The sequence below is a fragment of the Cydia pomonella genome, chromosome 24, assembly GCF_033807575.1.
Source record: "Cydia pomonella isolate Wapato2018A chromosome 24, ilCydPomo1, whole genome shotgun sequence".
Classification (NCBI taxonomy): domain Eukaryota; kingdom Metazoa; phylum Arthropoda; class Insecta; order Lepidoptera; family Tortricidae; genus Cydia; species Cydia pomonella.
In genome coordinates this window covers 488,479-505,722 of record NC_084726.1, presented here as the reverse complement: position 1 = coordinate 505,722, position 17,244 = coordinate 488,479, and the positions used below count along the sequence as shown (strand labels likewise).

At 36.7% G+C, this 17,244-nt stretch overlaps 1 protein-coding gene across 1 annotated transcript in view; it reads right to left on the bottom strand.

The window, feature by feature from the left end:
• LOC133530852 (putative serine protease K12H4.7) overlaps window positions 1–15,817 on the bottom strand; it is a 66,576-nt gene extending 50,759 nt beyond the window's left edge. Inside the window, exons 1-3 of the mRNA XM_061868909.1 lie at window positions 15,768–15,817; window positions 11,904–12,061; window positions 11,174–11,352 (exon numbers count right to left, since the gene is read on the bottom strand). Coding sequence (XP_061724893.1) covers window positions 11,174–11,352; window positions 11,904–12,061; window positions 15,768–15,771 — 341 coding nt within the window. The 5' untranslated portion in view covers window positions 15,772–15,817. The remainder of the gene's footprint in view (window positions 1–11,173; window positions 11,353–11,903; window positions 12,062–15,767) is intronic.
• Window positions 15,818–17,244: the final 1,427 nt, after the last annotated feature.

Sequence of the window (17,244 nt, the reverse complement as noted above, 5' to 3'; positions counted from 1 at the left end):
TAATAAAATTAGTCTAATACCGTTCAAGAAATGGGCCCCAGTTCGTGGACTAATAATAACATTAGTCTAATAGGCCCCTAGTGAGGGTAGTGAGTGTAGGACATACGGGACATCTTGCTTATTCGTCAGTTGGCAGCTGCCAAATAGTATGAAGATGTCGTCTCACGAAAGTTCATATGTTGGCGTCGCTTGTATTTCCCCCACCACCAACTTCGCACATAGCCAATACGAATATGAAACGGTCTCCCTTTTACTATAAGGGAAACCTACCCACAATATTTACTGATTTTGTGTACCTACCTATTTACGGTTGCCGGCGTAACACTGAGAATTGTTAGATTAAAGGATCACGTTACATTATTAGAATGGTCCGGGTCCGGGCAGAGGTGTTCGACACTTTGGTTTTAGGATTCCCTACCCAAAGGGTAAAACGGGATCCTATTACTCAGACTCCGCTGTCCGTCCGTTCGTCTGTCACCAGGCTGTATCTCATGAACCGTGATAGCTATAGACAGTTGAAATTTTCACAGATGATGTATATCTGTTGCCGCTATAACAACAAATAGTTAAAAGTACGGAACTCTCGGTGGGCGAGTCCGACTCGCACTTGTCCGGTTTTTTATAGAAATCATCTCGTGATCATCGATCACCTGTCATAAAGATGGACTTAATGTCTGATGGCATTCTCTACCAGTCAGCCATAGCGCCAAACAGAAAAATGTCAAGGTGGCTGTAGTGAGAAGCGTTTAGAAATGTAGAACTTTAAACAAAACCATTAAGTAATATAATTATGTTATTGATTCATTACATTACACAATCTCACTGTGTTAATAACAACAACTCGTCACCAACTAGATTCATTCATTCATACACTAACGGGAATCCAAGCGCACAATTTTCAAAATCACGATTTCCTCTTTACTTTCCTGCTCAAGATGACGCTTTAAATCTTTCCTGGCCCGTGGGAAAATGACCCTATTGTCGTCGTGGAGTGATTAGCATTTTTATTGGAGAAGGAAATATGTTGTTCCACTTTTGTATTGTGTCAGTCATTTGCTAGTTAAAACTTCTTTTAAAATATGGCCTCCATCAAATTTATGATGATTTTGCCAATATCAAGTCCTTGCTCGGTAGTTACTCGTACTTTTAAATGTGCTCGTAGAGCATGCCGTTGTTCGGTAGTTGCTTTTAGTAAAGAGATAGCTGGACTTTACTAAAAGTCACAATGGATTGCCGGGTGTTCATTAAAACATGGTTAAACGCGTTTCAAGATTAGTTTTTCATTAACTGCACACTTCCACGATAGTTCACTGTATCCACGATATCCGCTTCCACGATAGTGCAGACTATACACCACATTACACATAATTGCCCGATACGGAAATTTGTTGGAGAGGCCCTATATCTTCACTCACCTAATGCAAACGCTGCCAAATGGGGGAAGAACTTAGATATTGTATTATAATTTATAATTAAGCGACTCTGTAAATGCCATACGAATAAATAAATAAACTGTATAATAAGCTATCAATATTACACTTTAAAAAACATGAACGAGCAAAAAGGAAAATGAAAATATTCTCGAGACTTCTTCGCCATCTTTAATCTTACCGACAACCTTAAGTAAAACTTCCGATGACCGTTTTGCCGTACAGCGTCTTTAAAATCAAACATAAAAGGTGACATTTGGATATTAAGAGCAGCTGTATTATTGTTGCGACATTACTGCGGCGGTATTGATGCCGAATTTTCGCCTTTTTCAGGGTTTCCGTACCTACCTGGGTAAAATGGGACCCTATTACTAAGACTCCGTTGTCCGTCCGCCTGTCTGTCCGTCTGTCACCCGGCTATAACTCATGAACCGTGATAGTCAGACGGTTGAAATTTTCACTCCTGCTCCCACTCCCATACAAAAAAAGTGATTTTTAGATAATGGTATGAAACCCTTCGTGCGCGAGTCCGACTCGCACTTGGCTGGATTTTTAAAAAATTGTGTATTTTTCTACTCAGAATCACGAACTCTTTCGATCCTAATTGGATAAACATGTCCCAGATTTTTTTCCCTATTGTCCTATTGTGTTACTTTGTATGGCGGTGACAAAAAGGAAAGTATGAAAAATGTTTGGAATTTTTTCTTCTTTCACCTGTAAGGATGAAACGGGCTCGCGATTCTGACTAGAAATAACACAAAAGAGGCAAAAAGGTCACATAAAAAAGTGGTAAAAAAACAAACACTATAATTTGAGATTTGTTACCCTTTATTATTTCGCAGATTAGCAAACATATATTTTTTAACACGAGTGATCCTAAAAGGATTTTCTTTTTAGGGTTTCTTAGCCAAATGGCAAAAAACGGAACCCTTATAGATTTTTTTTGGTACGGAACCCTAAAAAAGCTTTTAATATTCGGCGTGACAGGCGGCCTAACACTAACACATTACCCAGAATCAGGCGATACCGGCGTCAATACCATCTACTATTAGGTTAATGTGGTGCTTGTATTAACCACGTGCGGCGAACAATCGATAATGATCCTACACGCCATTAAAATAGAGTCCAAATATGTGTAATCATTCATTACAAAAGTATCAACCACGTATGGCGGAAAACAACAAAAATGAACCTAAAAATCTATGGAAATAAGAGTCAAAATATGTGCCTTTGTTTTATTGCAACGACGTATTACGGAAACTGCAAGCATTGAAGTTCGGATCGTTTATCTATCTCCATCTTTATCGCTCTTGCATTGGAGTGACGAAGATGTACGAATTCGATTGTTGAAATGGACAACATTCGATTATCTGTGGATTATATTCCTAATCTTACATTGTCTGCATGTTAGTCCTAAGATATATTATATAAATATTGTATTCTCAAGTAAGCGAATTTTGTAAATTCTTTTTGAGAATAAATTTCTTAAACCATTATATTCTATCATAGTGGGTCACAATGTGAAAGTTTTTTATGTTTTGCTCATAGTCCAACATGACACTTTTTAGGGTTCCGTAGCCAAATGGCAAAAAACGGAACCCTTATAGATTCGTCATGTCCGTCTGTCTGTCCGATTCTGTCACAGCCACTTTTTTCCGAAACTATAAAAGCTATACTATTCAAACTTGGTAAGTAGATGTATTCTATGAACCGCATTATGATGTTCACACAAAAATAGAAAAAAAACAATAAATTTTGGGGGTTCCCCATACTTAGAACTGAAACTCAAAAAATCTTTTTTCATCAAACTCATACGTGTGGGGTATCTATGGATAGGTCTTTAAAAATGATATTGAGGTTTCTAATATCATTTTTTTCTAAACTGAAAAGTTTGCGCGAGAGACACTTCCAAAGTGGTAAAAAGTGTGTCCCCCCCCCCCGTAACTTCTAAAATAACAGAATGAAAAATCTAAAAAAAATATATGATATACATTGCCATGCAAACTTCCACCGAAAATTGGTTCGAACGAGATCTAGTAAGTAGTTTTTTTTTAATACGTCATAAAAATTAAAAAAAAAAATTTTTTTTCATCAAACCCATACGTGTGGGGTATCTATGGATAGGTCTTCAAAAATGATATTTAGGTTTCTAATATCATTTTTTTCTAAACTGAATAGTTTGCGCGAGAGACACTTCCAAAGTGAAAAAATGTGTGTCCCCCCCTCTGTAACTTCTAAAATAACAGAATGAAAAATCTAAAAAAAATATATGATATACATTGCCATGCAAACTTCCACCGAAAATTGGTTCGAACGAGATCTAGTAAGTAGTTTTTTTTTAATACGTCATAAAAATTTAAAAAAAAAATTTTTTTCATCAAACCCATACGTGTGGGGTATCTATGGATAGGTCTTCAAAAATGATATTTAGGTTTCTAATATCATTTTTTTCTAAACTGAATAGTTTGCGCGAGAGACACTTCCAAAGTGAAAAAATGTGTGTCCCCCCCCCTGTAACTTCTAAAATAACAGAATGAAAAATCTAAAAAAAATATATGATATACATTACCATGCAAACTTCCACCGAAAATTGGTTTGAACGAGATCTAGTGAATAGTTTTTTTTTAATACGTCAATAAATTAAAAAAAATTTTTTTCATCAAACCCATACGTGTGGGGTATCTATGGATAGGTCTTCAAAAATGATATTTAGGTTCCTAACATCATTTTTTTCTAAAATGAATAGTTTGCGCGAGAGACAGTTCCAAAGTGGTAAAATGTGTGTCCAAAGTGGTAAAATGTTGAACAAGATCTAGCAAGTAGATTTTTTTTTAATACGTCTTAAATGGTACGGAACCCTTCATGCGCGAGTCCGACTCGCACTTGGCCGCTTTTTTCGGGCAACATTACTGCCGACTGCATTGGTAAATCAAATGTCAAAATCGATCTTGCTGCCCGGATTTCTAACATTTGCGGCAGCAATAATCACGCAGCACTTTTGTTGCAGTAATACTAAAAATATAAATATAATAAATTGATTATGTCGTCTCATGTATTACTTAAACTTAAGCGTTTTCTGATTAATTTTCTTCTATTCTATTCTATTCTGTTTTGTCAAAATAATCAAAAAACTGATTCACAAACGTGCCGTGGATTTTGCCAATAACCAGATGAATATTCTGTAGGTGTTTCAGCCCGATCTAAAATCAAAGTGTTGTTGGTAGCTATGCCAAGTCGGGAGTTGGCACCAATCGGGCTTCTTTAGCGGGTTTGATTGAAAAAACTCGGCACGGGTAGTGGCAGTGATGTGCCGTTCAAGGCAATATTCCCGTTCCCGAGAACAAATGTCGTTAAAGTGGTATTTTATATTACATGGATGAAATAACCTGAGAGTTTCAAAACATGTCTAATATTCATTTATTTTCAATTGAATATCGTTACCCTGCATACCGTAGCAAAATATGGTAGATGTAAAATAACGGATTCATTTGTTTGGCATAATTATTGAAAGTCATAATGTAATGATAGTCATATTATCATTAGTCATAAACCGTTAACTTTTCAGGAATTTCCTTCGGTTATCCTATAGATAGGTTTGTTTTATAGCAATCCTGAAAAGTTACGCGTTTCTGAGAAAAACCAAATTATGGCTAACGAAAATGCGGACAAACAATACATTATGACTTAAAACTATATGGGAAACAATAGCGACCCATAAAATAATTACTAATGTAGTCGACAAGTGTGTCTAACGAACAAAATTTTAAATAGAAATGTCAAAACCCGCACGACGGTCATATCTTCCGTCGCAATTTACGCGCAGCGTCAGTGGAGAGACACTAGTGTTCGGGTATTCTCGGCTCCGTTCGGCTCAGCATTGCTCCGAGCAATTATGAGGGTTGGCACAACTTGACGTCCTTTACGTGCACAACCACAGATAAGATAATGACTTGAATTTTGACAGCCCTAAGAGATAGTGCCATACATTAGAAAGAGATATGATTTGTCCTTGAATCGCTGTCAAACTTCGGTGTTGTAAGAAGTGTCATTTCTGTACGGCATTTCTGTGGCGGCGTGCTAAATCTTTTGTTTTCTTCTAATTTTCTGGTTAATAGTGATGTTCCGGATATTCCCGAGTTAAAACAAAATAAATAAATAAATTATAAATAAATTATATTATTATAGGACATGGTTACACAAATTGACTAAGTCCCACAGTAAGCTCAATAAGGCTTGTGTTGAGGGTACTTAGACAACGATATATATAATATATAAATACTTAAATACATAGAAAACACCCATGACTCAGGAACAAATATCCATGCTCATCACACGAATAAATGCCCTTACCAGGATTTGAACCCGGGACCATCGGCTTCATAGGCAGGGTCACTACCCACTAGGCCAGACCGGTCGTCAAAACCGAAAATATTACCGAGAATGAAGAGAGACTCATTCTCGGTAATATTTTGTTTTAACTCGGGAATATCTGGAACATCACTATTAGGGCTCCTTTGAAGAGATATAAGTGAAAGATAAGGCGAAGGTTACGCCTTCCAGTTGGATTGTAATTTCATTTCTGGGAATTTGCCGTGGCACATGAAACACTTTATTTTCCTATTTTACACATTTCTACGAATACAAAGCAAAAGTGAAATACTTATTACTAAGAACATCATATAGGTAATGGCACTAAACTGTGGTTAACATTTACAGAATCGGAAAGATTTTCAAGTAGGGACCGCAAATCGAAGGCCGCTCACGGCCCCAACAAGATGGTATTCATTCGAGATCGCAAGGAAACGTTTGTGACTGGTCGGCGTAGATAAATATTATAGGACATATTTACACAAATTGACTACGCTCCACGGTAAGCTCAAGAAGGCTTGTGCTATGGGTACTCAGACAACGATATATATAAAATATAAATACTTAAATACATAGAAAACAACCATGCATGACTCAGGAACAAATATCTGTATTCATCACACAAATACCCTTACCGGGATTCGAACCCGGGACCATCGGCTTCATACTCAGGGTCACCACCGACTAGGCTAGACCGATCGTCAGAACTGTCATGCTTTATTCTTAGTATTCGTAATACGATTTTTGTTTACCTTTAACATTTAAAAGGAAAGGTATTTTTGCCCTGGGAATTAAATTACTATTAATCTCATTTACGTCTAAAATATACGTAAATTAGCTAAGAGGAAGCAGTCGTTAATAATCAATCTCATCTCTTGTTAAATTAATTTAGACTTGATTAGAGCGAGTCCGGGGGGATTTGTTGCCTTGAGACCAGAGAGGAGCAGACCTGTCACTCGCTGAGGAGCAAACTATGCAGGGGGTGAATTGCAGATTTTTAGAAGCTTGAAATGTCAGTAGCAGGGGCGATTTATTACGTAAGAGGATTGAGGGGGGAGGGGGGTACATTCTTAGTTAGTAAATATTAAACAGTTGGAGAGGGTCGGCTTATTCTTGTTACAGGGTGGGAGGGGGGCAAAAACTAGCAAGAATCTGCTGGAAAAGAGATTCTCAACCGCAACATCATACGATTGAGAAGCTACATCTTCGGAAGTTGCCCGCTACATTTTTTAATTTTTTTATTTATATCAGCTTCTTGCACAATTTATAAAAAAAACAAATGGCGGATTTAACGCCCTAAAGCATTCTGTAAAAGTCAACCATTGGTCTAAACATGAGAGCAGACATAAGTTTTTTTTTTCTTTATGATAGAGGAGGCAAACGAGCAGACGGATCACCAGATGGTAAGCGATTACCGCCGCCCATGGACACCTGTAACTCCAAAGTAAAAGTTGAGACTACTCAGATAATATACTTATACAAATATACCCAAATAAATATTTTTTTACGAGTCAACTCCTGTTTTCATGAAGTCATCAAAATTTGGTACACCAATATATATTTGACCATGCGAAGGAGACGGTCTCCGTTTTAGCTAAGACAAAAATGTTTTCGTACGTCTGTCCGATTATTCTTCTCTACAGATCGCATTTCTCAAGCCAGTCTTGTGAAATGTAAGTAGCTTTGATAATTAATATAGTTTTTTGTCAATTGAGTATTTGGATTTTATTCAAAATGCAGAGCTACGGGTATTCGCGAAGTGTACAAAATGCGAAGTGCTCACAGAGCCACCATTTGGCGTGAACTTAAGCAAGTTTGATACGCATGCCATTGACACAACTAAACTTAAAATACTTAATGCGTTTTTCGCCGACCAAATGGTTTGTTCTCTGTACCACTTATTTACAAAGAAGCTCCTAGAGTCTTGAGTACATAATTCCGAGATCTAGTATAAAGCGTTGCATATTTCAAAGGCTTTGCTGGAAGCTGGGTAATATCTTGTGCAAGTGATAAATACCGTTATAAAGCGCTTATTAAGTCTCCGATGACCGGAGTAAAACTTGGAGAGAATAGTTTCAAACAGTCTGCTAATAAACTTAACGAGAATAGTGTTGTGAATATTTATTGACCGAAGCGTAGCGTAGGTCTACGTTTTGACTCGCGCAATCTGCTTTCGTATGTCCGGATGTTCTCCTCTACAGGTCGCAATTCTCAACCGATTCGCGTGAAATTTTGCGACCATATTCTATGATCAAATAGAATTTTTTTGTCGATCCAGTTTTTGGAATTTTTTCAAAATGGCGGAGTCATGGTACGTCGCGCCTAAACAAATAGCCGTATCGATATCATAAGAGTTTGCTTCTTGTGAGACATGGTTACAGAGTGATTTGCGAAAAATTCAGATATTTTAGAACGCTGGTTTAGGGGGTATTTAGATATTTAGATTTTACTCGAGAATAAGTAGCCTAATTTCACCGTGTCACATATCTCCATTCGTGGGTCAATTGGAATACACTAGCTTAACAATCATTAGGTTCCGGGCTCAAATCCCGAACAATGAAATCTTTTTTGTTTTTTTTTGCACTTTTTTTCCTATTTTTTGCTAGCTTTGTAACAGGGAGAGAGAAGAGGACCCTGGATCTATTCCCTGAATTGTAACATTTTGTATTTAAATTTCGTATTGTTGATCAAGCGAGCACAAAGCGCGAGCAAAGCGTATTCGTTTCAGTTTTATTGTCTGAACTTTTTTTACAGCCGTTAAAGTTCAAGGAGACGGACAGTAGCGCAGGCGAAAACGGGTTCATGTTTAAAAAAAATCTGAGCAGTTTTTGCATTTGGATTAATTTATCAACTTTGGCTTTGCTATAGAGACGTAGTTGTAGATTGGAATATTGATATTATATTAGGAATAGAAGTTTAAACGTAAATGTATGTTATATTGCTTTAATAAAAAAAATATATATATCATAGCTAAAAGAGGGAAACGGTTTTCTAACATATTTCCTGCGTGCAGTCGCCGCAGAAAGTTTCGGTACGGTTCGTGGCATTCTTTTAGAAAATTTAGGTGCATATAGATTACTAAGAGCCAGCGATGCTTGCTATAATCTTGTCTACAAAAATTCAGGGCACAAATTTGCAGGAACACATTATATATCTTCTGTTGATATTTTAGTCAAGGTATTCGATGTAGCAAAATGATGTTTTAGTGGATTAAATTGCCAAATCCTATAGAGTAAAACACTACAGAGTGAAGCTCTGATGGCCCTTCTTCTGCCGACGAAGATGGAGGTGGTTCTACTTTTACCATTCAGGGGATGACCGACTAACTGTGGGCGTTTGGAAACGGGAAAGGGAGTATTTTCTCTTTTCTTCCCATTTTGTAGGCGTTGGCAAAGAGAATTTGAAATGGAGGTGGATTGTCAAACAAAATTTTGTTGCTACAGTAAAATTGCTGCTATATTTTTCGACACATGATAAAAATTTGTAGAACGCCATTTGACTTTCCTTTCCTTGATGATCTTTTTGATCCTTATTCGTTTACTAATATATGTTATAATTGTTAAAGACCTAAAGTGGCGCCATCTAATAGATTAAAGGCCAAATGTTTGACAGCATCGTTTCGAGCGATGGCACCATAACGTTCCAAAAGTTTTAATCATGTGTCCAAAGATGGCAGTAAATATACGTGTCTACAAAGTTTTCTTAGTTAATAATTAATGAAAATTCCTTTTACGTGCGGGCTTTTTAAATTCTAATATACGAAAAAGTATCTAAAAAAAATTAAAGCTATTAACATTATTTAGAGGTCGCTATAAATGAAACAATAATGCTATACAAAATAGTATGAAAATAAATTGACCCATCAATAATTCTGCTTTGAAAATGTCTTTAAGGGCTCTTTATTCATTTTATTTATTATTTCTAAGTATGCTAAAAAAGACGGCGATCGTTTTTTTTTTTGTTTTAGGTAACTTTGCATTTTTTTATTTGTATCTATGAGGATATTGCAAATCACAAAATCATAGCGACCACCTAATCATTCGCAAATGAGTTCAAATTTGGCACATAGATTACTGTTATATAAAGGGAGCCATGTGAAGATAAAATCCTTTCAACTTTTTTCTACATACAAAGTTGGACCATCCTATTCAATAATTATGTTTTTTTGTCAATTTATTTTTTATAAATTCTTCTAAACAGCGGAGCCATACATTTATTCAGTTTTAAGGGCTCCTCTACACGATGGCTCAGCGTAGGCCAATCTAAGGGACGCAGCTATGCGGTGAAATGAGATAGCAATATCACTTGCTCCCTCTAACGCAGTGGTTCCTAACCTTGTCAGTTCTGCCACCCCTATGATGATGATGTCCTCCCAGACGTATCCGTCGACGGCAACATCCTGACAAGTTATTTTTATTTTTATTAACTAGGGAACCCGATTTTACCCCTACTCCCAATAAATATCAATATTCTTTCTTACAGGTCTAATTTCTGTTATATTTAATTGAGCTTATTACCTCCGTAAAATACCAGATTTACCACTACGGGGGTTATTACCCCCAAGTTAGGAACCGCTGCTCTAACGCATAAATGCGCCTCTAGGACTTGCCTACGCTGGGCCATCGTGTAGAGGAGCCATAAGCTATGCTCGCGAGGTCTACAGCTCACAGAGCTACTAGTTATAATAATAAAATATGAGTACATAAAATTTACTGAAAATATGTTCTTGATTTGTCGACATGAGACCTATTGAATTCACCCGCGCCGTACCGCTTCGCTTCGCGTTCGCGAGTTATTCGCTCAGGTAAGACACTGCCTTAGACTTATTATATTTACATCCATGACAAATTTCAAGGTTATATATTATTGTCTTTGGGAAACACCCACAATTATTGATTGTTTTAAATGATTAGGTAAGTAAGCATGTAAAATACGCGCTAAGTCTCGTATTCTCATAGTACCGCGATGTTCAGTAGTTAAGTCAGCTAGTTCATACGCCAAACCTCCTTGAGTCCAACTAGGGTGGATGGCCCATTTACCCATTTTCGTCCATCAAAAAAGTTTCTATATTTGTTAAGATTAAGTTACAGATTTGCTCTTTTTTTTAAATTTATTTATCAAACAAAGTTGGTACAATATACATTTACATAATATTTCGCCAAATATAACGATTATCGGCGAATAAACGTTTATCGGCGAATATAACGTTTATCGGCGAATTCGTCTTTTATAATACTTACCTAATACGGTGGCAAATTTCTTTCTATAATACCTAATACCATGCCAAATTTCAAGGCTCTGGTTCTTTGGAAACACTCAGGAATAATGACCATTTGAAGTGTGTATCAAGCTGTAATTAAATGTCAAATACTCACGCGCTAGGTCTAGTATTTCCATAGTACCGATGCTCCGTGTAGAAAAGTGCTGCTTTGGTCAGCTCGGCCAGTTCGTACGCCAACCCTCCCTGGGTCCAGGCGGGGTGGATGGCCCATTCGCCGCCCACGAAGATCACGATGTTGTTGTTGTCGGCGAACTCGTCGTTGTAGTAGTAACGCTGGAAAATATAGGCAAGGTTATTATAAATACATGCATAATGTAGGTTATAAGATGATATAGATCGTATCGTTCATGAAGACGCGTGACTTGACTCGTAATGTTATGTTGTTAAAGGTTAGATTTGACAAATCTGGGCGTCATCGTGGATGACACGAACTATAGTAGGATTTTGGAGTAACGAATTGAATTATGAGACAGTCTACAAATAAAAAAAGGCAGCTGATAACAGCCAGATTGAAGGTACCTTACCTACCTAAGGTACCTTTGAATATTTGTACAAAGAGCATTATAATTATTTCTGACAATAGTTTTAATATAAAATTACCTACAAATTTGGTTGTTTATTTTTACTCTACGATCAATACATTATGAGCTACAGGTTGTTTAAGTTAACGAACAAACAAAAAATAGTTAGACAATTTCAGATAACGTCGTGTTTTCGTAATTCTTAATCATAACTCACATATTTAGTTAAGAATAAGCAAGCTTAGTCACCTGCTGATCAAATATTAAAAAAACTGGTGTAAGTACATATGATGATGCTCTCACCATTCGGAAGGTATCATTAAAGCTGGCCTTGAAATGGTTCAGCCTGACGTTCAGCCATCCTTCCACGGGGTCATTCCTGGACACACGGGTCGGAGCTGGGGGCTCCAAGTCTCGGAGAGCTGATGCTGAAGCCAGGAACACGAGCAGTCCAGGAAGCCCTGAAATGTAGATTTATTTTTTTAAAAGCTTTTATTCAACTTGCAATGTTTGTTCGGGTAAAATCTTGCAAGCTAAATTAGACCCACTTCCCATTATTTGTTTGAGCTGAAACTTCACATACACATGTAAGCTGGGTGGCATGGTAATATTATGGTACCATCAAGCTGATCTGATGGACACAAGAAGCGGCCGTAGGAATTGTGTGATAATACAACGCAACCTAATTGTGTTTACAAATAAAGCATTATGATTATGTTTGGGTTTGTAAGAATTGTCTCGATGAGTTGCCTGTTGAAAGAAAAGTACATTTAGCGATAAAAGCTTGAATCAGAAATCGCAACAATCAGCTGCAGAAAGTATTTAAACGGGCGAAGTGTTCAAAATTATTTAAACACGACTCCGTTAGTTACACTATTTTTCGTTACGTGCATATAAAACAAGAATAAATAAATAAATAATAAATAAATATTATAGGACATTATTACTCAAATTGACTAAGTCCCACAGTAAGCCCATTAGGGCTTCTGTTGAGGGTACTTAGACAACGATATATATATAATATATAAATATTTATAAATACTTAAATACATAGAAACATCCATGACTCAGGAACAAATATCCATGCTCATCACACGAATAAATGCCCTTACCAGGATTTGAACCCGGGACCATCAGCTTCGTAGGCAGGGTCACTACCCACTAGGCCAAACTGATAACTTTCTCGAAAAACGAACCAGTCGCTATAATACTGTTTTTGGCCTTCTTTTATGTAAATAAATAAATATTATAAGAAGTTCTTACACAAATTGACTGAGCCCCACAGTACCTAAGCTCAAGAAGGCTTGTGTTGTGGGTACTCAGATAACGATATATATAATATACAAATACTTAAATATATAGAAAACACCCATTACTCCTCAGGAACAAATATCTGTGCTCATCACACAAATAAATGCCTTTACTGGGATTCAAATCCAGGACCATCGGCTTCATAGGCAGGGCTACTATACTACCCACTAGGCCAGATCGGTCGTCAATTTATGTAAGCGTTATTATGTTTTAGTTACATTTAGGTCATTTGTTATCCTGAATACTAATAAAATAAAATAAATAAACAACACACTGAGCTTTCGAAACATGAGCCAGATTTTTAGAAAGGCGCGTAATAACATCACACTTAAACATTACTTAATTAAAAGTCTATTGTTTAGTAAATTTTTTCAAACCTATAATTAACTCCCTAATTATTTGTATTTGTCAATAGATTTATTCGCCATCCTGTAATTTCAAGTTAGAACAACACAATTCACGTGTAGCTTAATTTTAGATTCCCGGAAAACGGAATGGCGAGATAATTATCAAAAACTAATATAAACTGTTAATTTATCGGAGAATCCCGTGCGGAATTAAACCAGTTGTGTATTATCTAGTATTATCGGGATTATCTGTAATCATGAGACCCTATCGTAATTAGAAACTAATCCTTTGGGTCGTGGATAACTTTTAGCGTAACCCTTTACAATCTACCTTTTAGTTTCAATGTTATTTTTAATTCAATTATTCATTCATAAACTACTTAGCAGCAATTAACACTGTACACAGCAAATACTAAATACTTTACATATATATAACGATGTTATGACAGCTGCGTCCAAATACGGTTAATTATTGGCCGGGGGACAGCTGTGTTGTCGATATATGGTACCTAAACAGTGTTGTTGTTTTAGTTTAGTTGGAGCGCATCGCCAACAAACAGTTTGGCGAAACTTTAATTATAGGTACATTGTATATTGTAATTTGTAAAAAAAACTACTTATAGTAAAATAGAAAACCCATCTAAATTAAAATATATCTATATATACGGCCCCGCGGCATTGTGCCAAAGATCCTGGTATTTTTAATTGGGAATCGTAATTTTTGGTATGATGAAAAAGTTATGGAGAATATTACTGGCACTCGAGGTTTTAAGCTCGATTCTGATTTAATAATTAGTTACGGTTTTGATCTCATCTTGATACGACTTTGAACACCGCCCTCGCAGCTTGGTGCATACGAAATGAAGTAAAAGTCGTGCGTGAGGTGCGCACGACAATCATCAAAACGATCCATATCCAATTGTTTACTGGGAATCGACCTCCTTAGTTACTTTTTCTTTCACAAATTACATTTATTTCCACTATGTGTGACCGCGGCCGGCAAAACGTCCCACTTAGTAGCTAGCCATAAGGACGCCTTGACAGGTTATTCATATAAAGATATGTCTACCTTATGGCAAGCGACTAAGTGGGACGTTTTGCCGGCCGCGGTCACGTATTTACAACTAGTTTGAAGCAACATGTAAATCGGCACGCATCATTACCACAATATACCTATTCTAAAAGCGGGAATTCCCGATTCGTCTCCCAAAGTACGGGAAAGACATCGAATATTTGTGGTTTCTACGGATTTCCCGTAATGGTAATACCAGGGTTTCTAGAGGTGGTGGAGACAGTGTGTCTGAAAGTGAGGTGAGACTATAGTGTATTTCTTTAGGGATCTAACAAAATGTAAACAAACCAATAATATAGTACATTGTGCAACGAGGGGAGTAAGTAAAATTTTGCAAGCGAGGTATTTAGATGCACGCCCATGCTGGCGTGCATTAAAGACTCAAGTTTGCAAAATTTGCTACTACTTGGCCCTAGTAAAAACCTAAAACGAGACTGAATGTTTAGCTATTTGAAGGTACAGAAAATAGGTAAGAGCCAGAACGTTAAGGTCCGAGCTAGGCAGTTTTGCATTTGGTTTGTTAACTAATAACTGTTTTAAGTACACGAAAGTGTAATATAAAATGTAAAAATAGTATGTAATATTTTTTATATAAATGTAAAGATGTAAAATAACATTGTGTACATTTAATCAACTACCTAATGAAATACACGAGAGCTAAGTAGGTATTTTCACTTCTCCCAAGGACTTCTTCTGGACGAATAAACCATTCACTATTAGATAAGTTAGAAATGAAAAAAATTAAGTCGATACTTAAACTGATTCTGTGGTATATATGCTACCTGCGCAGAGTCCGTAGACACTGGCACCGTCCCACCTCCAACGGACTAATGTAAACGCGGACGCAGCGGCGGAAAGCGTCGTAAAACATAAGAGCCTCGGTAGAGATTACCATTTTGTACCATTTGGCATTGAAACTCTAGGTCCATGGGGTCCCAGTGCGCACAAGTTTTTTGCAGAAATCGTGAAGCGTCTGGTTGACGTAACTGGTGACCGAAGAGCTGGCTGCTTCCTCGCACAACGTATCAGCATTGCGATACAACGAGGAAATGCCGTCAGCATTCTTGGTACAATGTTTAAAGGGCCTTTTTTAAGTTTTAAGCTAGTTATTTATTATGTTATTAATTTAGTTTAGTATATGTACAGTTACTGCAATACCTTTGTATATATCTATTATGTAAATAAAAATAAAACTTTTAAGTCATACAAATAACAAGGTACGATATAGATTAAAATGAAAAAGTAACTCTGTCTGTCTGTTGTTATCCTTTCACACTTAATCTGCTGGACCTATTTAGATGAAATTTGGCATTGAGATTGCTTGAGACCCGAGGAAGGACACATAGGATAGTATAAATTGAACACTACTCAAGACGTTGATATTTCAGAATATTAATTAATTAACATAATAATAATAAATAAATGCCTATTACTTACACATGTTAGATCCGCGTTGGTCCAATTCTTTTTGTCAATAAAATAATCGCTTAATCGTTATTATCTGTTAATTATCGTCTTATCTTGCTCGATAATATTCTAATTTGCACGCTAGGTAACAAGGATGGAAGTTAAGAATTTAGAATTTTATGTTAGTACCTAAATTAGTTTAAATAACCGGCCAAGAGCATGTCGGGCCACGCTCAGTGTAGGGTTCCGTAGTTACTCTTCCGTCACAATAAGCTAAACTGGAGCTTAAAGTGTAGTAAATGGTACCTTTCACCCGAGTTAAACAAATAGGCAAATTTGCATAATCAGTACCTAATTAAAGTAAGTCTTTTTACTATGAAGGGAAAACTTTTTGCGATACCTCAAAAACAGCTAAACTGATCATGTCCGCTATAGTTTTCATTTAATGTCTTTCTTAAGCTCTACTTCCACGATTTTTTTCATATTTTTTGGACCTATGGTTCAAAAGTTAGAGGGGGGGGGGACACTTTTTTTTTTTTCTTTCGGAGCGATTATCTCCGAATATATTCACTTTATCAACAAATGTTTCTTGAAAACCCCTATTAGTTTTGAAAGACCTTTCCAACGATACCCCACACTCCAGGGTTGAAGCGAAAAAAAAAATTCACCCCCAATTTACGTGTAGGGGAGGTACCCTAAAAAAATTTAAATTTTTAGATTTTATTGTACGATTTTGTCGGCTTTATTGATTTATATATCCATGCCAAATTTCAGCTTTCTAGCACTAACGACCACGGAGCAAAGCCTCGGACAGACAGACAGACAGACAGACAGACAGACAGACAGACAGACAGACGGACATGGCGAAACTATAAGGGTTCCGTTTCATGCCATTTGGCTACGGAACCCTAAAAAGGGGTAATGCAAAACACAATGTGTAAAGAGGAGTTACATAGCAATGGAAAATAATGTAAACAAACGGTGTATTCCCATCTGTCCCCACCGCTATACAAGAGGCGGGCACAGATGGGAATGAGTGTATGAAGTGCCTATTACCAGCTGTGCCCGGCGGGAACAGATGGGAATGCACCAAACAAATCAATTTACCCAAATTACTTCGTAATCTCGCACTTTTTAAGGATAACCATGAATTCATTAACAGCAACATAAATATTGTATTTGTGTCAATTATTTGTTAAAATAAAAATAAAAATAACTAAAAATATTACAGGCCATATGCTTACAAAAACTGTTATTTTTGTTTACATTATTTGCCATTTCTATTGAACTCCACTTCAGGTATACTTAATGTTAACAAAGCAATGTGTGTCTTAATGTCTATTTAGGGTCAACAACGCGCATGTAACTCCTCTGGAGTTGCAGGCGTACATAGGCTACGGAGACTGCTTACCATCAGACGGGCCGTATGCTTGTTTGCCACCGACGTAGTATTAAAAAAAAAAGCAGCTCGGAATTATAGTTACGTTGTCATACAGAGAAGATGACG